Consider the following 25,492-nt stretch of genomic DNA (forward strand, 5'->3'; position numbering starts at 1 on the left):
TGAAGGGGCGCAGGGGCGTGGCAGCCGTCTTGGCCATATTTTAGTCAGTCAACAGCAGCTCTCAGAGCAAAGTGTGTGACGCGAAGCGATTTTAATAAGCAGAAGCTGAACTCTGATGAAAGCAGCGACAGGCAGACAGACAGCCAGAGTGAGAGAGAGAGAGACAGAGAGATTCTCTGGAAAGCGGACAGTGAATAAAGCTGAGCCATTGATGCAGCTGCTCTGTCGAGCTGCAGCCGCAGCAAAGGTGATAAATTTGCTTGCAACCAAGTGGAAGTGTCATCAACAGACGAGAGACAACAATTAAATTCTCAGAATTCTAAGCAGCAGCAAAAAAAAAAGGGTACTCGACGATAATTTTCGCCTGGCAATTTATGTTTGGGATAAAGCTGATTGCCGGCTTCTGCTGCCATCGCGAACTGGACTCTGTCATAACTCATCGGGGATAAGCGCAGCTGCCTGTCAGAGGATACAAATTTGTGATGCCATCGCCCATAAAAGGGCGTCCTCTTCCCTTTGATTTGCGTGTAATTGGATAGGGAGTCGGAGTCATAAGAAAGATTAGTTATATTCGGGAAAATGCCCTGCAGATATGCACATTAAGTAGTTGTTTTTAAACGAATGTTTAAATTTAAGAAGAATTTTCGAAAGCAAGCCTGGATATCGGTTGAATATCTTACAAAAAATAAAAATAAAAAAATAAGTTTTTCATTATAACTAAATTTTCATCAAATTATTTTTCCTAAAAGATACCAAAATTGCAGTCAAAATAATACTCTACTAATTATGATAACATTTTTTTTGCTTTTAAAAATATTGCTCGAAAATTTAAATATTTTCTAAATACGAGAACATTTATATTTTCTAAAATTGAAGATAAAATAGAAGAAGGAAATAGCCAAGTTTAGTCAAGATTATTTGAAAAACTATAAAATTAGCTGAAACATAACTAATCTTTTCTATAAAAGCCAGATGATATAATGATCCGATCCGGGTGATATCGGTAGAGCCACAGCTTTAAGAGAAAGGGGGAACTAAAGATGCAGATTTTGATATTGAAACTCTGCGAGGATATAAAAATACTTTGCAGTCAATTTGAAAGACTATTTAAAATAAAAATGATATATAGAAACCGTTAAAATATAATAGACAAACCCTAGAGACGCCTAAATGAAGTGAGAGACTGCACATTTGATAAATTCAGTTCAATTTTGCGCACTTAACTTCTTGTTTATGTATCAAAGAGTTGCTGAGATCAACTCAGCCACTCGGCTGGACAAAGTTAAGAGTGTAGAAACTTATGTATTCTAAACAGCACGAAAACAGAAATTAATTAAGAAACTTTTCGGGTTTACATTTCAAATGTTTGGCGAGTTGTTTTCAGCTGAGAACGCGTCCGAAGAGCAGCTGGAAGCTGTTGCAAGGGCAATTTATATAGTACTTAATGTCCTGCGACCTGCTCGGAGTGGGAATGGCGCCCGGCTTAAGTTTGGGGATATCTTCGCAACTGGGCTTATAATTTGCTCAACTGGTTTGCAATTCAAAGACCGCAACGAGAGCCAAAAGTTTTGGTTTTGCATAGATAAAACCAGAGAGAAATACTTGCCAACTTGTGTGGCCAAAAAGCGCAGCAGTCAGTGGCAGCAGCTAAAAGCCAAAAGTGTCAAATTTATGAATGCCTCAAATTCAAAAATTGCAGCCACGAGTGACCGGAGAGAAGAAGAGGGGAGAGTGTGGGGGGGGGGGGACTACACGGACTGAGGTTGGCTGCAGCGCGGGTTATGCAAAGTTTAAAGCCTGCTTTTAGGCGAAAAACACAAACCGCAAAAAGTTTCTGCTTCTCTGCGGAGAACAAAACAGGAATAATAACAACAACAAAAAAAATACCGAGAGAGAAGCTAAGCCAGACCCGAAAAACCCAAAATGAATTTTCAGTGTTGCCAACTTTTTGCGGGCTTGTTGCTGCGGGCGCCTTCAGCTCACACACACACACACGCACACATGCCCATGCACAGCCTCGCACAGTAACTAAAAAGTTACGCATATTTTGCAGCACACAAAATGCAACCCAGCGCCCAGCGCCCCGCCCCCCGCCCACAGCTCTTTGGCAGAGCGTTAAGCGTTTGCCATAAATTCATTTAGTATGGCAACACTGGTCATAAATTTACAGCTATCGATTTGAGCGGAAATCCGACGAAACAAAAAGAAAAAGAAGCACAAAAAAACTAGAAGCCAAGCGAAAAGCCAAAGGCTATAAAATAGTTGTTGCCCTCCAATACTCTAGCAAAGGGATTCTACGAAAATTGTTTTGCTAAATGTGCAGCTCTTGGACTGACTTAAACTTATCGATAACTTGCAAATGTGTAGCAACACTTTTGCAATGCGAAGTTAGGGATTTGGTATAGTTGATGTTTGTGTTAGAAAAATATAGAAAATAGATGAAGTATTTGGGGCAACTGCTGGATTGAATGAATTGAAGAATTTCTCAACTAGTATTCAGACAGAAGTTTTATAGATAGTATGCAGATGCTGTTAGCAGGCAGTGTGACCATATTCTTTAAACCAAAAAATGCCTGTTTTTTAAGCATCTGGCAACGCAAAGCTATCAAAGCTAGCTTATATTTGATAAGACAAAGGTCTGTTGAGTTAGCAAAGCTAGCAATTTAGCAGCAAATAAATTTTATATAAAATTCCTAAATTTTTTGAAAATAATCCGACAACTCCACTGAGTAAATATTTTGAATAAAGAGCATATGTGTTTCGGCAACTTGGCAAGCGTTTTGTTCCATATCCTTTTTAGCTTTTTTTAGCAGCTTTAATTTCGTTACAATAAATCACATTTGTGTGTTACGAGCGGGGGCGTGGTCAAAGAGTTTGGGCCAAAACATTGCAAGCATTTAGCGCAGATGGAAACGCAGCGGAAACGGAAATCAAAACGCCATTTGAGCAGGAAACGAGCTGGATTCAATTCGGAGCTCAGGTTGGATTCAGTTTGGCTTCAGGTTGGGTTGAATAAATGCTGCAGCAATTAAAGCGACAGGCGCCGAGCGACATTTGATGGAATGAGCTGCGTCTCATTATGTGCAAGTCTGATGGCCTTTTTTGGGTTTTTGCACTTAATATTAATGAGTTGCTGGGAAATTAATTTCTTGACTTTCACTTGGGACGTGGACTTGGTCGTGGCTGTGGCTCCGTCCTTGCCGCTGCCAAGTGGGTCAGCGTTGATTTCCGTCCGTCTGTCCGTCTGTCCGTCCGTTGTCCCTGGTCGCTGGCCAATGGATGGACGCAACTCATAAATATTCCAGAGGCACGCGCTCTGTGGCGCCCGCAACGCCAAAGTGGGAAAACGAGGCGACAAAAGTTGCCGACCATGTTGCAAGCATGTCGAAGACGAGAGCCAGCAGGGGGGAAATGCAAAGGGGGGGGGGGGCAGCTGTGGCAAGAAGCAAACATTGATTGAAAATAAATAAAGTCGTGTGCACCGCACCGAGACCGAGACGGAGACGGAGACGGAGACCTGCTGCATTAAGGGTACTCACGCCAACCAATACCCAAACTCTGCGCTCTTCAAACACAGTTTTTAATGAAAGCGTCAAGTGCTTCGCATTGAGCGAAGCGAACAACCAGAGCACTCAAACATTCAACTAAAGTTTCACAACTGCATTTTAAGGCGCAATAAAATTAATACTGAAAACGTTCGCTTTAAAGTTTCACTATTCGCTTTATCGATAATAAAATCAATATGATTATCGATTGCTTTTAGAATGCTATATCGATCATTTTCTTGATAACGATGTTTTGTGAAGTAGACTTTTGTTATCGATAAGTCTACTTGACTATAATTGCTCTAAAGTTATCGTTTATTATCGTTAAGTATAATTACTCTGAAGTGAAGCATAAATTTATCGATATTTTTATCGATAGAACAAATAAATTTTAATAATTAATTGTGTTAATTAAACTTGAATCAATTTTGCAATCAATATTATTGCGGTTTTACTCAATATCAATATTGATAATATATCCGATAATGTTATCGGCACAACTATCGATATGTTAATCAATTTAGATAATTATCTTCCATCAATATATTCGCACTACGTTTAATTAAACATACATTTATCGATATTTTGATCGATAGAATAAATAAATTATAATTATTAATTGTGATAATAGACACTTGAATTAACTTGCAATCAATATTATTGCACTTTTACTCAATATCAATATTGATAATATATCCGATAATGTTATCGGCACAACTATCGATATGTTAATCAATTTAGATAATTATCTCCGATCAATATATTCGCACTACGTTTAATTAAACAATATTTTTTCTTAAAGCACTCAAACTGTTCCGATTTTTTTTTTATCTATCGTATCTGAGTGCCCCTTATATAAATATTTTTAACTACGAGCATTTCGAAAACATAATTTATGCAATTTATTGTCTTTCGTCCATTGCGTTATTTCTTATGTTGCATTTTAAGCGCAGCCATATCTGCCATCTACCAGCTCTCGTATACGCGTTCGATGTGGCATATATCCTTGCATATCCCATATATATGTATATATATATGCTGCATGCATATTCATATGCATATTTAATGACAGTTTATTGAGATTTTCAGGTTGCAGCAGGCTGCGAGCAAGGCTCCCGGGCCCGGGCCCCCCTTCACGTCCCCATTCCCCTGTTCCTTCTCCAACTCCGCCTCCGCCTCCATTTGCATCTCCATCTCCGGCTGCATCTCCGGCTGGTGGCATTGCAATTTATTGATTTCGTGTTTTATTTAATTTCTCATCATTTCCTTAGACGCTTATCGTGATAGATGACGTTGCAGGTTCGCAAAGCCGAGCTGATGCCTTAAATAAATGATGATGGCCTTTAAAAGCGACATTCGAGAACTGTTCGAGTTAAATTTCGCTTCGGCTCTTGACGGACAGAATTTGAGAATTTCTCAAGAAATTCTCTGCTACAATCTGTGAGGCGAGCAATTGGCTTTGACTTGGGTTCGTTGGCTTCACAGTTTTTTTTTTGGCAGCTCCTCGAACCCGGCCCCGCCCCCGCCCCGCCTCCCCGTTTATCATTTCAATTAAGTGCAGCTGGCGCCTGTCTGCATAGTTTACACAAGCCAAAAATAACGAAAAATCAAATAAGTTGGGACCGCACTTTTGCTGTGGCATTTTGTGACTTGTTTCCGAGCTTGTTTCTGATTGCAATTTAATTAAAAAACTTTTTAGAGCCTGTATCTTTTGGGCTTGCAGGGTTTAAAATTATCTGTTTCCCATGGCCAATTGAAGGGATCTCTCGTCCCATGTCAACGGCGACAGAGCCGCACGCTTCATTAGCTTCTTGAGCTGCCGGCTTATCGTCTGCCTCCTCAAGTATGCCTCCGTTCTCTGTTATCGTGCATTAAACCCCAAAACAAGTGCAGCCTCTGTTAATCCTCCCTGCCGCCCGCTCCCCCTGCCCTGCCCCCTGCTGCACTTTGAACTTTGTGTTTGCACTAACCGAATGTATTTTGTGGATGCGCTTACAATTAACCGCATCTGTGAGGTCTGCCCCCGCTCCCCGACAGAGACTCTCGAGAGAGACTCTTGTGCTCCCCCTTTGCATTTGCAGTTGCATTTCGATTGTTGTTGCCGCCTCTAATGGGCTCTAATCAACTGGGAACTCTCCGACTCAAACCCGAAGACAGTCAGCCAGCAGGTAGATTGTGTGCACATCTCATTAGGTCTTGTCTGGGGTGTAAAGATTCCCTGCAGAACAATACTCCTCAAAGAAAGGAGTTGCATTTCATACATTTCTGTAAACAAAGAGCTGTGTTCCGTAATTACGTTTTCTATGTGTAGCTCAATTATAATCCCAAGTGTGGTCTATTTCGAGGGTATTTCCTATGGTTGTTAGATATTCATTTCATGCATTTACAAAAACTCGCTTGTAAATATTTAACTTCAGGATAAGAATAAGGTGTTATGGAAAATAAATGCAATGCAAACTAATTCATATCAACGGTATTTCATTTGGTTGTTAGATATTCATTTCATGCATTTACCTAAAGTTGCTTGTAAATATTTAACTTCAGGATAAAAATAAGACTTTATAGAAAATCAATGCAATGTAAACTAATTCATTTCGAGGGTTATTAAATATTCATTTCATGCATTTACAAAAAGTTGCTTGTAAATATTTAACTTCAGGATAAAAATAAGACCATAGAAAATAAATGCTTCATAAACTAAATCAAATTCAACATCATTCTCATATTTATATTCATATTTCACTTACATTTAATTGAATGGGTGCTTAAAATTTCGAATGGAGCTGGGCGAAGAGTTCTATCTGTCCGACTAATTTATACAATGCATATGTGCTCTTAAATATTATCACAGCTCGGCAAAGGCTGATCGACAAAAAATGTAATTAAAATTCTGACCGCGCGCGGTGCATATCAAATTAAATAATTAATCCTGCTACGCAAATGTTTGCATTAAATCAAATTTAAATTTAAATTGCGAATGCGAATGCGAACGTCAGCAGAAGCGAGTCTTCAGTGCATATTTCAATATTTGCATTGCAAAGTGGTTAATGCCAAAGCGGCCAATTCGTGTTATCCACACAAAAATACCCTTTCGCCAAAAACAAATGTAATCAAAACAATTCAAAGCCGTTAGCGCGGCTCGTTTCTGGGCCTCAAATTGAATTTGGCCCTGTTTCATGTTTTCTGTGCATGCTCCGCAAATATTTGTTGAAATATTGTCGCTGATGTTAAACATGTTTGGCATCGTTTTAATTTTGTTGTGCTGCGCCCTTTTGTTATGGCTGCTGTGTGTGTGCATTTTATGGTCATTTTAATGGCCACGCCCTCTTGCCCGCCGCCCACTCTCGATACGCCCATGCGGAATGCGTTGACATTTCGCATTTGGATTCGCATTTGACTGCATTTGACAGCCGTCGCAAATTGCGTTGCGTCCAAATAAATTCACGCTGCATCACACAAAATGACAATTTTTGTATAAATAAGAGACCATTTTTTATGCAACCTCCGAAACACCTTTTTTTTTAATTTTTACAAAGTTTTTTAGTCCCAACAAGCCAGCTGGTTGGGTCACATAATAAGCTGCCTTGTTGAAAATATTTAAAAAGATTTTGACGAATTTCATATCATATAAGAAGATCTAGCAACAAGTTGAGCTGACAAGCGCGAAATCGCTGGTTCAAACTCAGCAGCAATTTATCACTTTTTATATAGTTTTTTCCTAAATTGTTATTAAAAAGTTTCTGAATTTATGTCGTTTCTTAGTTTCAGTTAATTCGCCTTCTATTGCCAAACAATTGTTTATTTTTGTTAGATTTATAAACATTTTATCGCGCTTGTTATGCAATTTTGGCCAGAGCACATTATTTCGCTGCCCTACAAAAGCTTGGCTAAGTTTTGGTGTACCGCAGATAAATTGTCTTTCAGGTTTTGTTATTGTTCCAGAGTTGTTGGCAGGCAGGCGCAGAAGAACATAAACATTGTCCCACATTTTCGTGGCAAGTTCTACAGCAAAAGCACGAGAAAATGAAAGCCATAAACTTGGGGCAAGTGCTCTTTGTTGGGGTCAGCTACTTTGGCAGTGGGCCAAAAGGGTTTCGGTTGCAGTTGGTCTTGGCCAAAGTAAGCCGCATAGCTGCCAGTCAAATCAGCGTCAAGAGTTCTAGCTAACAATTCAATTAAGCCGGCCGACAGACAATGTCAAATTAATTCACAGAGTCTGGCGAAATCAAATTTGCCTATAAACAAATCTAGACACGTCACGTTTTGTGGGGCGCCCCGCGCCAATTTTATTGCAATTTGTGACAGCAACTGCTTGCTATATGCACTGCGAGAAAAACTAACCGATTTTCCAGTTCTGTTCTTTAAGTGTGAATCATCATGAAATGGCAAAGAAAATAACTTGGATCAAATCAGAAACTTCTTATTACAAGCATTTGCATACTTAAAGTAAGCACAAAATATGCTCAAACTAAATCATGAAATATCTTGGATTAAGTTAAGAACCTATAACAGCTATAACAAGAACTTTTATATTAAAATAAGTATAAAATATACTTAAACTTAAATTAAATAAAAGTACCTACCAAAGAAACGTCTTGGAACGAGTAAAAAATTACTTATTCAAGCATTTGCATACTTAAAATAAGCATTAAATGTGCTCAAGCTGAGTCACTTTGGAATATGAGAGATAAATCTTGGATTAATCAAAAATTACCTATCACAAACATTTGCCTAATTCAGGTAAGCATAAGCATTAGAATCTTGGATTAAGTTGAAAATGAGCTATAACAAGAATTTGCATTCTTAAAATAAAAACAAAATATGCTCAAACTGAATCAACGTCAAATATCAGAGGAAAGTCTTGAATAAAGAAAATAAATAAAATTATTACAAGCAATTGCATACTTAAAACGAGCAACAAAATATGTTCAAAGTTGCAGCTAAAAATCTTGATTTAAGTAAAAATTTACCTAACACAAGAATTGCCATGCCTTAAAAAGGGCACAAAATATAATTGAAGTGAGTCATCATCGAATATCAGATACAAATTAAGATAAAGATTAAGTTAAGTAGAAATAAGCTTTAACAAGAATTGCTATGCTTAAAATAAGCATAAATTGTGCTCAAAGTAAGCACAATATTTCTTTGAAAAATGCTTTCTTTCAGATTTCAGAGTTAAGAAGGCCAAGATATTTATGTCGTGACTTAATTGTGTGAAATTCTTGACATTTTTTTCGAGTGTATATTCGCATTCGCTCAATTAAATATGCTAAACGCAGACACACATGAGTCGCCTGTTGATTGACAAGCGCCGCGCTGCGGGTTGAGGAGAGGTCAAGACGAAGCAACAGACAGACAGACAGACAGACAGACGACGATCGTATAATGTAAATATTTGCTTATTCGTCGATTTGTTGATTTGACCAACAAATTGGTCACGATCGTTAAACAGACGCCGCACTGCAGTTGCCAGTTGCTGCTGCAGTTGTTGTTGCTGCAGTTGTTGAGTGTGGGTTCAGTGCGGGTTCAACTACCTCTCTGTAGCGAGAACGAGGGGTATTTTTAGAGTAGAGTAGAAGCATAGGCTGGCAAGCACAACAATTGCCAATGCCATTTGGCGGCGGAAGTGCCAACAGTTGTCAGGAGTGGCTCACCTAATGCCAATTGCAGACCACACAGCGACAACAGAGGGACAGAGTGTAGAGAGTGGGGGGAGAGAGGGAGAGGGGGGAACTAGCTGCCAGGTCGTGTAGGTGGGTTAACTGTTACTTACATGCCCATCGGTGTCTTCTAATGACTTCCCAGCTGCGCTTACCTGCAACGAAATTGAGAAAATGGTAAGAGAATGGCATTAGAATTATTTCAAAGTTCAACAAAGTTGCAAAGTTGTCAGTTGTTGGGGAAGGGGGCGTGGCAACGGGTGTTAGCTGGTATTTGGAATTTGGAGGCCACGCAAAGTTTTTTATGCGCATTCCGAGTCCCTTCGGCAAAATTGAACTGCCCGACTCCCGACTGGGCATAACAATAATTGCCAGTTCTTGGTAAAGTGCTTAATCTTCGAGTACTGCAGAGCTGCAGCTCTGGCAAATGCCACCCAGGCTGTGCTCGGGGCACTCCACACACGAGTGGAAAGTGATCCACTTCAGAGATTCTTGCACAGCAAATAAATATGGCCTTAAATGTTGAGCTAAGCTAAACAAGGCCTGAGCTCGACTGCGAAATTAAATGGTATTTGAGTCGGGTTCTAATCGATAAACTTCGATTCGAAATACACTTAAAAATGGGGCTCAAAGCCAGTCAAATTTGCTAAAAATAATACCAAATGGTGGGATTGGCATTTAAATATAATCAGAGCAAGAGCTGGAAATAAAGCATAGCTTAGCTTTTCGAGCAGAGATAGCAGAGAGATGAAGCAAGAGATTGACCGAGACATGATTATAAACGATAACCGATTCTATTTAATATCGGTTAATCAAAAATATCTAACTAAATATCTAAGAGGGAGACTTAAGATGAGACTAGGAAGAAATAAATGCATGACAACTTTGTATATAATATTCTACAATCCAGTCGAGAAACTTTAAACTTAATGGTCATTATGAGATAACGACAACATTTAAGTACAGTCGATACAAAACATTAAAGTTCCTCAATAAATCACATGCTACTTATTTTTTTTTTGGTACCTCACAACATTTCGCAACATTGCCAAATGATTTGTATGCAAACAGCTTGTTGCAATCGCATTTAATCGCCAGGGCAACAACTATTAAATGTTCCACAATATTTTCTGATCAATCTTGAACAGCGACAACGACAACAATTTACCTGCAATTGGCACTAAAAGTTTTTTGCGCAAATCTCCACAAAATCGAAAGAGGCTTGAAACACAGACTCGCAATTGCGTGTGTGTGTGTGTGGGTGTGTGTGTGTGTATGTGTGTGGGTGTGTGGATGTTGCAACTTGTTGAGTCATGGCCGCATTTACTTAGTATGCACAATAGCTGCTGCTGCGGCTGCTGCTGTGGCTGCTGCTTCTTCTTCTTGTGCCAATGGGCCATCAATCAAGAGGCAAAACGGATCCAAATAGACCCCAACTGATGCCCGGCTGTCCGCACTTGGGCGTTGTTGTTGTCAACGTTAAAGTCAACGTCAACATCAAAGTCGTTGTCGACGTCAACGTGGAAATGTTGCAGCAGCAGCCGGAGCTTGGCAACATGTTGCTGTGCGCATGTTGCTGCCCGAAATGTTGACAAGTGAAATGCGTGGCACGTTTACACAACTTTAATTGCGATTTAATGTAATGTATAACATTAAACTCGACTGCCATCAAAATTTATTAACAACTTTCACGCAAACAATGCAAACAGAGACAGAGACTGGCAACAAATTGTTGCATTAATTTCGTGGCAACAACAACAACAACTTTGGCCGTGCCTTGCCCCGTTTCTAGTTTTTTTTTGTGTCTCTGCGACCTTTTTTGTGCGACAGTTCAACGCGTGGGCGTCAATTTGCGAGCTTTAATTAAATTATTGCGACAGAGCAAAAAAAAAAAAAAATCGCAGCAATTGAAATTGTTTTTTAATCAAGACAAAAAGGCAATTAACGTGTGCGATTGCATTATGCATGCCACATGTGCCGCCAAATGCTGCAAGTATCTGTTTTTATTTATTGCCAGACAAGCGATTTTTTCTCTCTCTCAATTGCCACAACAACGTTTAAGAGGGCAAAAAAGTTGACAGCCGGGCTAATTATTGATGTGTTGTTGTTGTCGTTTTGACTTGATTTCTGCAAAAATGTCGAAAACAATTAGCAAACAATTTTTTCTGTTTGTTAATTTGATGGTCAAGAGTTTTGTTGGTAAAAAGTGTTTCATTATAAATTGTGGAAATTTGAGAATGGATTTTTAAGGCAATATTATAGTTTTTTCTAATTCTTTTTAATCAGCAGACATAAATAATATAATGCATATTTATATTATTTTAAGGCAATATTTTAATTTGTTTTCATATTGTTTTCATAATTAGCAGACATAAACGAAAAGACTTTGGAACATATTCAAGAGAGTATTCTCCAGCATTTAGTTAGCTATAAATTCTGTTAGCTGGAGAAATGGATTTGATGTGAAGCAGATGGCTTGAGGAGAATTGTGAAGCTGGAAGAGGAACATATGGCTTATGCATTTGCTTGTGTGTGAGGAGAACTTGTAAGGCTCGTAATTGTTGAGTTGGGTGAAGATATCCAATATCCAAAATATAATAAAAAATACAATTTTTTGATCAATTTTTTCTGTGGCAGCTATATGGCATTATGGTTCGATCCGACCGTTTTCTATATATGTACTGCCAGCCATCAAAATAAATATTTATGTAAAGTTTCCTGACGATGGCTTCGAGGCTTAGAGACTAGAGACTAGCTATACTGACGCAGATCGGGAATATATATTTACTCTATGGACTCGACAACTTCTTATGCTTATCAATATATATATACCCTTTTGAAGGGTATTGCTTATGAATGCAGCACAGTTTTTCCTGCAAACGCAAATTGAATTGGAAAGTGTGAAACGCCTTCGCTTTCGCAATTGCCGGCGTCTGGGCCAAGCCCAGATCGAGGCCAAGCAACAAATTGGCCAGAAAATTTGCCAATTCGGCTGTAAACTGTAAATGCTCAAATATTATGCAAAATGTCGATGCCACAAATGGGCAGGCGGGTGTGAGGGGGAGGGGGGGGGGGGGGAGGGGCAACATGCCACACAGTTCACAGGGCCGAAAACCCGAAAGTCTGTCAAAAGTGGGCACGCGGCAATTAGCACATCATTGACACATGTGCAACACACACACACACACACACACACACACACACACACACACACACAAGAAAAGTGGTCTGCGGTCTGTGTGTGCGTGTGTGTGCGTGTGTGTGTCTCAGCTGCTTTTCTGTTGTCGCCGAGAAATGGAAATGGAGCATTTTATGCTCCAATAAAAATAATTAAGTGGCGTAATTGATAATGACTTTTTTTCCCTATTTTAAATTTCTTTATTTTTTTCTGTTCGTTTGTTTTGTCTGATGTCATAATTTTCGTGTATTTTTTTTTTTGTGACTTTTCTGACAGCCAGGGTGTTGCTGTGTGTGCGTGCGTGTGTGTGTGCGTGTGCGTGTGTGTTTGGTGTGTGTAAAGCGTGACAAATTTATAGGAAGCGATAAGCGAGACGCGTTCAACGCTTGACGATAGGAAATTTCATAATGCAAATGGGCAGCAATGATCAGCAATGAGCAGCAATGAGCAGCAATGAGCAGCAATGTGCAGCAATGAGCAGCAGGCGATCATTGATAATGGGCACATTTTAGTAGAATGATACGTCATGATATGGGAAATAAACTGAGCTATTTGCTGTTAAACATCTGTTGAATCACTTTTCGGTTGCCCGAAATAAACATTAGCTACAAATATCTTGCATGAGATGTTCATTTATGATCTTGTAAATAAACATTTGAACTAATCTTAGGCAGCTTCGTAATTTCTCCAATTTGGAATGAATGTTTCGATAAACTGAACTTGTTTAAAAGTTGAGGAAAGATTTCATTGGCGTTTCTTAAATGATGAGCCCTGCTGTGAATTTGTTGTACTCTAATATCATTATTGGACTAACTATTAGCATTTGCATTAGCTTGAATTATTATTGCATTAACTATTTCCGCTTACCACTGCTTATTGGATATGCAAAACATTATCTCTGTCTTAGACTAATGTTAGTTTAAATTCTAATTTAAACAATTCTAGGAATTGAATTGAATTTCTTTTGTCTTATAATGACCACCAAAATGATATTTAATTTGCATTACTCATTACCCCAATTCTAATAAACTATTTCCCCTTTCCCGTTCTCCCAGTCTCTTCATTAAGCATACAAAATTTAGTTGACAGCGGGGAAAAGTCGCTTCTATCTCAACGGGAAGGAGCTTGCCCTGGTTCAATGCGCACCAGATTATTTAGTTATTATACTAAATTTATAAATTAATTATATTTATATGCTTTCACTTTACAAACAGCTTATATTATTCAATTTCTGTAAATGCAAGTTGGTTTCAGTTTTCAACTAATAAAAAAATAGATTTTCAGCTATAAGCACAGTTTCCTACTGTGTAAATATTATGTTCATTCATTGAATGCTCGATTTTGTACTACATTTATAGTTATTGGCCCATCGAGCAAATGATTTCATCTCACTTTCCCATTGCAACGTGTTTTCGCATGTTTCTGAGCTCTCTCTCCTTTCATTTTCCTCTTTTTTTTTTTACCCCGCCCAATTGAAGCTCGTCGGATGAAAAAGTCCTTGGCCGGGAGAGTCAAGTCTCGTTTTGTGTAACGCTTGTATTTTGCCAGGCATTTGACATGCTCCCCTGCACTTAGCAATAGCTATCAAAAAATACAAAAAAAAAAAAAAAGAGCAGAGAAGAGAAAGAAACTTTGACAAGCTCTGCAATTGACAAGTGCGTGCGATGTGGCTGCTGCTTCAATTCAAACACAAAAATCGAATAACAACTGCAACAACTACAACAACAACAACAACAACAACAACTACAACAACAAAAACGACAACAACTTGTAATTCCAAGTGCTGCATCGAACTTTGGGAAACGCACAGCGTCCTTCTACTCATTCGAGACTTGTCCATTCCATTGGGTGTGCGGTTGACTGTGTGTGTGTGTGTGTGTGTGTGACCACAGATATACACATCTGCACTCGGCTACAAATTCCAGAGAAACAAACACGTGATACACAAAGCAATCTCCGACAAAACAACCAAAGGACCTAAAAACCCAGCTAAATTTACCAGACTATTTGTAGAAGTCCAAGAAATATTAAAAATAATAAAACTAAATTCAAGATAATTTAATACATTTAATATTTAATTAAATATGTAAAAGTTCTGTATATAAAAATGTTATCTATTATTTAAAAAAAACAAAAAACAAGAATTTTGTTACTCAAACCAAGTACAAATGTTATTAAAATCAGCCCTAGGCAAAAATATCTTAAACTAAAACTAAAAATTGGTATATCAAAAACATTGTAAAGCCCAACTCAAGCATTATACTAAATCAAAGATTGCAACACATCTTTCATTGAGAATGTTTTGATCTTGTTTCAAGTCTGCAAATGCTTGTTTTAAGTATTTTGTACTAAGCCCGAAATTCTCTTCTTCTTTTATTCAAAGCTGTTTCAGACTTGATTTGAAATATTAAAGAGCAAAATGTATTGAAAATTTAAAAAATAAAGCGGCACGAATTCTCTCCAGTTCAGACTTTAAATAATAATACATAAAAAACTAATAATAATCATAATAATTAAATAATTATAATAAATATAAAATGCATATTTTCAAGAATTCTAGCTACTTAAGAGAACTTTAAATTGATTAGACACAAGTTATTATATGTTTATTAAATATTCACTTCGAAAATTCGCTTATCAATTTTATTTAACATTTCCCACGCTAAATGTCTTCCCACATTATATACCCCACCGCCTCTGCAATGCTGGGTATTCAGAAATGCATGAAACAAATTGGGAAACGATTGACTTGCCAGCAAAATTCTCGAACTGTTTCATGGGGGCTCTGCTCACAAATTGACTCAATTTAAATATCGATTAACAAATGCTGCCGCAGACGAGAGCTTCCCCCCTTCCCTTCCCTTCCCTTCCCTTCCCTACCCCGCCCACCCCCTGCCCCTTCCCCCCAACCAACCAGCTATCACGTTAGATTTGCCTTTGTAACTCGCCGCAGCGGAGCGTGACAAATGTTTTCTTTTTCTTTCGTTTATTTATTTTATTCAAATATTTTTCATAGCGCCCAATGACAAAGGGCGGGCAACAATGGGTTAACAGACGTTAAGTATTTGTAGAAACTGCATTCGATTAGGCCGCAATAAATCTTCGGCGCGATATTCAATGCAACAAAAGGTCAATTCTCTAATGAGGACACGCCCACATCGTGCGCAACTTTCGGTTTCGTTTGCATCTGACAGATAACACGAATGCGTAGTACGTAATTCCTCGATTTTACTTTTATTGAATGTAAATATTTGCTTAACATTTCAAGCAGCTTGTCGAATTGCATATTATTCACAAGTGTTTGCATCTTTGGCTTATGCTCGTCTCTTCTGAGCTCTGAGTGGGACATCGAGAGCAGCTTAAGGGCGTAACAAAGGCAAATATTGTCTGGCCGAGTGAATGACTGACTGACTGAGTGCCTTATTTATTGACTGAATAGCTAGCTTACTTTTTGACAGAATAACTAACAGACAGATTGACTGGCTGACTGACTTACTTACTGACAGAATGATTGACAGACTGACTGGTCAGTCTGATTGACTGACTGATTGACGGACTGCCTGACTGGATGATTGGATGGCTAAATGACTTGCTTATTGATGGGCTGACTGATTGACTGAATAGCTGACTTACTTACTGACAGAATAACTGACGGGCTAACAGAATGATTGACAGAATGATTGACGGAATGCCTGACAGAAGATTCATAGACTGAATGACCGACTGATTGATGGACTGATTGACGGGCTTACTGACTAGATGACTGAATCTCAAACTGACTTGCTAATTGATGGACTTACTAATTGACTGAAGGACTGATTGACTTACTTACTGACAGACTGACAGAATGGCTGACAGAGTGATTGACAGAATGGCTGACAGACTGAATAACTGATTGATGATTACTGGACTGACGGACGGACTGACTAAATGACTGACAGACCGACTGACTAAATGACTGACAGACCGACTGACTGAATGACTGGCTGATTGATGGACTGACTGACTAGATAATCAAATGACTAACTGACTCACGTACTGACAGTCTGTCTTATTGACCAACTGCCTAGATGTCAGAATGACTGACAGACAGAATGATTTGATGATACATAACTGACTTACCTATTGACTGATGGATCGACTATCATGCCGAACTGACTGACTGACTGTCTAACGGACTGATTGAGTAACTAACTAATTGCCTGACGCACCTAATGACTGACTGACGAGCTAGTTATCAGAATGGTTGACTGACGGTCGAACTGATTGACTTGGCAGTTGATTAATTAACTGACTTATCGCAGTCCTTTCTGATTGACTGGATTATTGCCTGACTTAATTCCATACTGACTGATTGACTGACTCACTTACTGGCTAACTTAATAACTGATTAACTTACTTACTGACTAACTGAATGACATCCGACTAATTGGCTGACTGAATGAATGTCTGATTGACCGACTAAATGATTGACTGGCGTTTTGACTGACCGTCTGACTGAATTCCAACAGACTGCCTGTCTGATTGATCGACTGGCTGATTGGCTTATTATCTGACTGACTGACTGACTGATTTTCTGACTGACTGACACTATCTCGGTTCCCAACCTTAAAAATACAAGCTTTAAATTATGGGCCTGTTTATGTCTTATTCAGTTGTTATCTCGCTGGGGCCATAAACAGAAGTCAACTCTGTGGGTCACAGAGTGGAAATTGTTTTTATTATCGATAGTTAAAATAATAATTCCCCAAGCATATCAAATCCACTTCAGTTACTCTATATAAAAACTCTTTTTCGATTGTGTCAAATGTCTCATCCAATTCGACTGCTTTTATGGCCCCAGAGGTTGCTTCTCTCTCTTCTCTTGGCTGTGCGTGTGGCATGTGACGAACGCGAACACAAATCAAATTGCTTAATTGGGTTGGGCAGCTCACCCCCCTTCCCCTTCCCCCTACCCCGCACTCCCTTTAACCCTTCATCTAGCTCGCCTAGCTGCCGTTTCGTGGCATGCCGCACTCATCAAATTGCTGACAGTTTGAAGTGTGTCACACGGCGCATTTGGACATTTCTTTCCAACAAATTATAGACCAGACCGTCTCCGTCACATGGGGCTGCCCTCTGCAGCTTGTTGTTGTTGTTGTTGTTGTTGTTGTTGCCTGTTGCTTCTGCGTGTGTTTAATGAATGGGCGTAGCCGCAGGCATTGCATGCCAGCTTGATTATGAAGGAATCTGCTTGGGCGCATGCTCTTGCCTGACCATGACAAGTGTCTGGCCAAGGTCTTCAGATCGTCTTGATCGCGGGTCAGAGTTCGTGGTTGCATTTGATGAGCCTCGATTGTGGGCTGTGTGTTAGCTGTCAGTTGTGGCAAGCTGTGTCCAATTGGCATTACATAGGCTCAAAGGTTATGCATAGAGATGAGCGCGGGCCGCGTTTTTTTACTGCCCAACAAAAACACGAAACTCAATTTTCAAAGAGGCATGGAAAAGATATAGCTAAGCAAGGCTTAAGGTATCTTTTAATTCGATATTTAGTTTATAATAAAAGAAATGATAACTAAAACCCTTCCCCTAGTCCCAATAGACGCTAGTAGGTCTAAGGTCTCGCCAAAAATGCAAAAAAAATGCTCCAGATACCATTTAATTTAATATTTTGTTAATATTTTTTTTTCAAAGATTTGATAACTAAAACCCATCCCTTCTCGCCACAACTTCCCTACTAAATTTTAATTATGTTTCATGTCCCAAAAATCTATGCATATTGTCAAGACTTAACAGCTTTCATCAGGTTCAACTTGCAATAATCATATATAATCGCCTTTTGTTTTAATTAAAAGTAAGGAAATATTTCCCGATTTCCCTTTGTGCTAGTATATTTAATCACACGCCAAGCAAGAATAATTGAGAAACATCTCTTTTACTTCTGGCAAAAGCAAAGAGAGCTAGAGAAAAAATTTAATTTACTATTTTCTCTTAACATTTGCAACTCGTAAATTAAGCATTTTCTGCTTCTTATTCGCATCGAGTTAAATAAAAGAGTTTATGTGGCTACTGTCTGTAATTATTTCACAAGTTTTCTGGTATTATATTTCATTTTGTCAATTCTTTAAATGCTTTCTGGCCACACGCTGCTCGACATTCTGTTTACACATTTGTGTGTGATAGAACTTTTCTGTGGCACTTTGTCTGCCAATATATATTGAGCTCTAATTTATGGCCAACTCTACTTAGCCCGGTTCGAAGCAGCAGCTGTCATAAATTGTGGCCAAAGTATGACCCAGAAAGCGCAGAGGCGCAGACTCTTGATTTTGGCTTTCCGAGTTTGGACAAGTGTCTGTCTGTCTGTCTATGATTTAATTATGCAGCAAATGAAAAGCACGAGCAAACGCCTCGCAGCGGATTGCAAGTGCATTCAGGGGAGACAAAAAAGAAAAACGAATAACGTATCTGACTTGGTTGGCCAAGAAGCCAATCCAGCAGCAAGCAAGCACTCAACATGTGTCTAACCCCGGGCACAAGCGAAAAGTTCACCCAAGCCATGCTCATCATCGTCATCGTCATCATCATTATCATCATCATTAACAAACAACTTCATTATCGTGCAGCAAGTTCGCAGAGCTACATAAAAAAAACTGACATCAATTCAGTTAGCTGCGTTGCATACAAAAAAGTATCTAAGTATCTAATAGATATCATCTTGATACTCGTCGCCAGTTGCCAGCAACATTGTATAATTGACTGACTGACTGACTGACTGACTGACAGACTGAGTGACTCTCTGAATGATTCGAATGCGTGCTGCACTTGGCAACCGCTACTGTCTGTGCGCTACCACAGATACATAGATACAAAGATACATTTGTATCTGCAGCTGTGGAAATTGATGTACGGGTCTCTGCCTGCGCCCGCATTTGCAATCAGTTTGCAGCACTGCAACAAGATTTGACAGGGGCCACGTTTTGAGTTTTGGTTGTCAATTAAAATACTCGCTGCTACTCAGAGCAAAAACACAATCTGAGCGTGGGCGAATGCACTCTCGACTACAGCTCGACTACTTTCAGGGAGTTTGTCAGGCGCAAATGCTCAATAAATGAATTGTCAGCAGAGTTCGTGTAACGCGAGTCGGATATATGATGAAATATTGGCTTGCAGCTGGTTTAGGACAAAGGCATTAAGGCAAATGGGCGTGTAATGCGATATAGGGGTAATCGGAAGGGCCGTGAATTATAATTAAGCCTAGGAATTGACATTAAAGAGGAGTTTAAATCTGGGAAATGAAGTGCAGGTGCTTAGATTAAGAAATGTGATTTATATATGTGTGGAAATATATATTTGAATATAATTCTATTCTGTTATCTATTAAATTTAGAGATATTGTTGATATTATTATTTTTCTACTATCTATAAACATTACAGTACAATTCTAATTCGCAGAAAAATAAAATAACAAGTTATGTATGATAATAAATATGATACGAATTTGGAATTGATTTTGAAAAAAAATAAAACTCCGAACAAAGGGAGAGATATTTCGGGAGGGTATTTAACAGTCAAATATATAATATGATCAACAGCTTTTTTTTAGTTCTCATAGTAAGATTTTCAGTCTGGAATGTGTTGTGATAAAAAGCTAATTTTAGAATTTTTATAAAAGATTTGTAGAGATCTGGCGAATAGTTGAAAGTAGCCTATATTCTTCTGTCTATAGATCTATATAGATATTGTTGGTGTAGAATAAATTCTCTATATGACTGTGAGTTGAGGTATGTTAGAAACCGTGCTGTGCTATGTGGCTATTCTATATACATATATAGTATATATTGGATCATAGTATATAGACTACTATACTATACTATACTAACTATACTAAACTATACCATACTAACTAGACTTTAAATATTTTATTTTATATTCTTCTTTCTATAAATCTGTATATATATTTCTTGAGGTAGGTTGGGAACCGTACTATATTTGTGCTATATAATTATACTATAATATATATACTATACTGTACCATACTATACTTTAGCATGCTTTACTATACTATACTGAACTGAACTATACTATACTATACCAAAGTATACTAGACTTTCAATATTTTATTTTATATGCTTCTTTCTATAGATCTGTAGAAATATTTCTGGTCTAGTATAAGTGCTTAATATTATTGTGGGTTGAGGTAGGTTGGGAACCGTTACTATACTATACTACATATACAACTATACCATACTATACCATCCTATACCATACTATACTATACTATATATACTACTATACCATGTATACTATATACTGTATATACTATATACTATACTATGCTTTATATGGTATACTCTCTACCATGCTATTCCATAATATAATATACCATAAAATACACGCTCCTATAATTCCATTCGATCCGATTTCATTTATATCTCAATGATATCGTTGTCAGTTTGTTTTTCCCACCTCGCATTTTTCGTTACGCAAAATAATCTGTTAACACTTCCATGATTTTTGCAGAAGTCTTTTGTCAAGTTTTGGTTGGCTACGTGAGACTCGGGCTCGATTGGCATCATTTGGCTGCTCGACATGCGCGTTGGGCTTCATTAATTTCTGCTGCCTTTCTTCTAGATGATTTTTTGCGTGTGTGTGTGTGTTATTTTTATTTGTGTGTTTTTCGCAGCATTTGACATTTGCTTAGATGGCAGCATATTTAATGGATTGCCAAAAGTTTCGACCTTGCTGAAGTGCTGAGTGCCCCGAAAAGTGTGTCGTCAAATGAACCGAGAAGTGAGCGCAACCAGGAAAAAAAGGGGGAAAAGTCGGAAAATCTTTGAGTTACTTTTTGTGCTCCCTCCCCCTAACCGTTGCCCCTCCCTCCCCTGGGCAGCTGTAGGTAGTACTAAATGCAGGCCTTTTGTTTATGCCAGCGGCAATTGCTTTGTTTATACTTTTGTGTACCTAGTTGATGTTGTTCTCGTTGTTGTTGTTTTGTTTTTATTACAAGTAAAAAGTGCCACTTGCACAGCTGCCGATTACGGGCGGAAGGAGGGAGGAGCGGGGCTGTGCTGGGTATGGAATGGGAAGGGAAGGGAAGTGTGGCATTGGCCCGGCCATTGAACCCGAGTATGATGCAAGTTTACTTTGAAGGAATGCAACTACCTTGCAGCAAGAGAAAAGTTCTCTCTGAGAGTGAATCGGACTCTTTCAAGGTGTCATTCGATTAAATTTAACAAAATACAAAACAATTAAAAGTAAAGTATTTGAGGTGTAGAAATTGAAATGAATAAAGTAATAAAGTTGTCTGGGATTTAATATACTTTATTAAAACAGAGAGATACCAAACTTTCAATTAAAACGAACTGTCAAAACATGTGGTTAGAGTTGGATCAGACGAGAGTGTTCAACTAGGGAATACCCTTTAACCAGCTTTGGGCTGACTAAATATCATCTTTTAACTCTATTCTATATACACATACATACACGTACAAACACGTACACACACAAACACAAAGAGGCTTGCCTCAAGCTACGCAATTTGCTTTCATTTCTCTTACCCCAAAATTCTTAAAATTGCATTTTTGAATAACTTGCTTGTTTAATTGGCGATACCTATAAAACTTTCAGGAAAGTATATACATATTCCAATAATCAAGGCAATATCTGTTAAGAATATTCGACTATCAAAAGAGATATTCAAAAGGTAAATTATTTTATAAAATATTTGCCGACTATGTGCCTGCGATGTTCGATATAAGTTCTTTATATTTATATAATATCATAAATTATTTACATATTTATATTTACTTATTTATTGTCAACGAAGGAAATGTCAAAAATTTGATATGGTAATGGTTATTCTTAGCTTGTGGCCTCTAGCTCAAATATACATTTGCTTACAGTCAGACAGACAAGACTCGATTGAATCAGCTGTTAATGTATTATTAAGTATATAGAGGTCAGGGGTCAAAGATGGCTATTGTTGCACTCATTTAAACAAGTTTAAGACACTCTTCTTTAACAATAAAATGCCATAAACTATATAAATTGATTATGTCGAGTTTTTATTACCCCCTATCATATACCCCGACACTTTTCAGCTAATACAAAAATGAAACCAATTTATTGTATAACAATTATCTGCATTTGACGACACTTTACGCTGCTTCACGCAACAACAACTGCTCCCCCGCCCCCCGCCTTCCGCCCTGTTTCAGATTATATCCAAAATAAACACTTACAATTACTCAATATTTGAACTGAACTCAGGTCTCGCTGTCACTTCGTGTTGGCCATGCTTGAGATTGTTTTTGGCAACGATTCGAAGTGAAGCCTGAAATCGGATTCAAAGTGCGTGGCTCGATTAAATGTTGGCCGTGTAAACAAAAAAACACGCACGACAACAATTGAGATCAGGCGGCCCAGCTAATTTGTATTGCCAAAGAGACCACACAGCAACAACAACAATCGGAAAATGAAAGAAAAACTTGAAACTGATTAATGAGCAAATCCGTTTTGGTTTTGGGGGAAAATTGAAAAGCCAATCGCATTTGGTACAGTTGTTGTTGTTCTTGTTGCTGCGTATTGATATTGGCCGCCAGCTTGTATTTGAGTTGTGTAAAACAAATGATGTGCCGGCCAATTGGACAGGCGGCAATCAAAATGAAGCCACGTCCACGTGTCCATTAATCAAGCCTCGGGCACGGCTCCTCCAAGCCGTTCGCTCGTTCACCGTTCGGTTCCACCAAAGTGTTTGGTAATTGGAACAGCTAAGAATTCAGTTCAGAAAAAAGAACAACAAGAATAGAGTGGAGTCTGCGGCACGCCGAAGAATAAATGCCCTTGCTTAGTTTGATCAAGATATTTTGAGGAACAAAAGAATTTTCCATAGAAATAAACAGATTTTGAGACCACATTTTTATATAGCTAAATGATATATTAGTCCCATGTTAATAAGATAAAGCTGATATTTAAGAAGCAGAAGCTTGTTTCCTTCAAACAAAGTTTCGGCTGATCGTTCCTATGTCAACTATATGATATAGTACTCCGATCTGGTTGGTTCCAACATATATACTGCCTGCAGCAAGAAGACGAAGATTTCCCACGTTTTGTCAATCTGGCTTCACAGCCGGATGAGTTAACATAGTCAGTTATATAGATGGATAGCTTGAACCAGACCATATCAACTTGATTACTGATACTGATTTGGTATATATAATATATAATATTGCTTTGTCCCTTTCTGTGCGTTACGAATGTCATGACTGAATCGTGATGCCCTTCTAGAAGCGCATAAATGAGCAGAAGAAACGATTTAAAAACAAATTAATAGTGCGGCAACAATAATGGCGGGGCACCTGGGCACCGGGTAGGGGTATTCTTCAAATGTTTAATTAGTTTGCAGAACAAAAGAAATTGTTGTTCTCGTTGTTGTTCTCATTGTTGTTGTTGCGGCAGTAAGGCGTCTGGGTTCGAGTTCAATTAAAGCCGCAAGCTGCAAAAGAGTCGAAAACGGAAACTTGCACTCTGAACTTTTCGGCCAAAAGAGCTGCAGAGAAATGCCCCGAGCGTCCCTAGCGCCACGCCCCTGCCCGCCACGCCCCGAGGCGTCGATCCTTTTGTCAAAGGAGCCGGCCATAAACAATGAGTAGCCGGCCGGGTCTCCGGGTTGCGGGGTTGCGGGGTTGCCCGACCGAAAGCCTTCCATTTGCAAATAATTAAAATTGTGCGGCAGAAAAACTGAGAAAATGTGAAAATGTGCCGGAAAATTGTGTGTAAAACAACAAAACAAAATAAGAAGAAAAACAATTTAAGCACACAAAACGAGGGCGCCGAAATAAAATAGTAAAAAGTGCTGTTAATGCAAATAAAATGCATGCGAAAATAGCAGAGAAATGGCAGAGAAATGAGCAAAAAGTCGATAATTATCTGCCGTAGGCCGAAGTTTCTATGCTCTAATACCAGAATAAAATATATGTAAAATAATAATATATAAATATTGAATATATATAAATCTGATTCAAATTAATATGATGGCAACTTAGCATGAATAATAGGAATATCTACAGAATAAATTCGAAATTAAAAGAAAACTGCTTCACTTTGGAACTATTGGTTCATATAAAAATTGTGATAAGATCAGACTCTATTAACTCACATCGTTTCCTATAGTTTTTTTTTTATGTTGCAGAAAGAAAACATATCTGGGAAAAAGATACAGAAAAAATCGTTGCTAACAAATAATTAAGATTCCTACACATTTCCTATGCATTTTTCATTGCTTCACGCTTGTAATTCCCAATTAGTTAAAGCAGCAAAGGCGAGCGTCTGTCGGAGCTTGGAGTCGACAGCAAGCGAGCAGGTCCTTGAAATAGCCGAGCTACTTTTTTTTTTAGTGTTTATGCTTTGTTGTTTGTTGGTTATTATTTTTATATATTATTCATGATATTATTATAATTATATATTATTATTGTTTACCAATAAGCAACATTAACCTAGTGTCGGTAAGCTTGATATAAGTATTCAGAATTTTATTTAATATTGAATGCAACTACTCCTATTTTTACAAATGATTATCTTGATGATTTATGAAATTGGATATTTGAAAACATTTCTAGTTTTATTTCATAAATAAAGAAAATTTTTATTAGAAATTTAAATATTTTGTTTACAAGCAAAAGTGCTTTAGTTCGGGCGAAAGATCTTCCATAAAGTATGGCAAAAGATTGGGACTAAGAAAATTAGTATGTCAAAGTTCATATTGCCCCAAAAGAGCTGCAATTTGGCAGAGCTCGCACAGTATTTCATTCAGTTGGAAGTTGGGAATAAGCCATATTATGTCAAAATTAGAATATTCAGCAAAAAAGGGTATTTGGCAAAGAAAAAGGCAAAAATTCGCCCTTGGGAGCCGTGGGGCAGCGGCTGGCTGGAGCTGCGGGCGCTTTTCTCTGGCTGTCGCGCACAATTTTTAGTTAATTAAAACTAAAAGTGAAAATGCGCAAGTTGCGGGTAATAAAAAGCGCTTTGGGGCTGCCCAAAAGGCGATAAACGACAACCACAATTTGAATAACGGCAAAGAAAACGTACTAGAAAATGGGAAATGCGAAATGGAAAATTGAAAATCGACAAGG

General features: G+C 38.2%; 1 protein-coding gene across 3 annotated transcripts in view; it reads right to left on the reverse strand.

Annotated features, from left to right (window-relative positions):
• Pvf3 (PDGF- and VEGF-related factor 3) overlaps nucleotides 1-25,492 on the reverse strand; it is an 86,256-nt gene that overhangs the window by 16,391 nt on the left and 44,373 nt on the right. For 2 of the 3 annotated variants that reach the window (XM_064681288.1, XM_064681290.1), the window contains exon 2: nucleotides 9,319-9,360. The exons of the other annotated variant lie outside the window; for it this stretch is intronic. In XM_064681288.1, coding sequence (XP_064537358.1) covers nucleotides 9,319-9,360 — 42 coding nt within the window. The remainder of the gene's footprint in view (nucleotides 1-9,318; nucleotides 9,361-25,492) is intronic. 3 annotated transcript variants of the gene reach the window in all.

This window comes from Drosophila montana, unplaced genomic scaffold (assembly GCF_035044405.1).
Source record: "Drosophila montana isolate Dmon_TW-CO22-7 unplaced genomic scaffold, ASM3504440v1 contig_2192_1, whole genome shotgun sequence".
Classification (NCBI taxonomy): domain Eukaryota; kingdom Metazoa; phylum Arthropoda; class Insecta; order Diptera; family Drosophilidae; genus Drosophila; species Drosophila montana.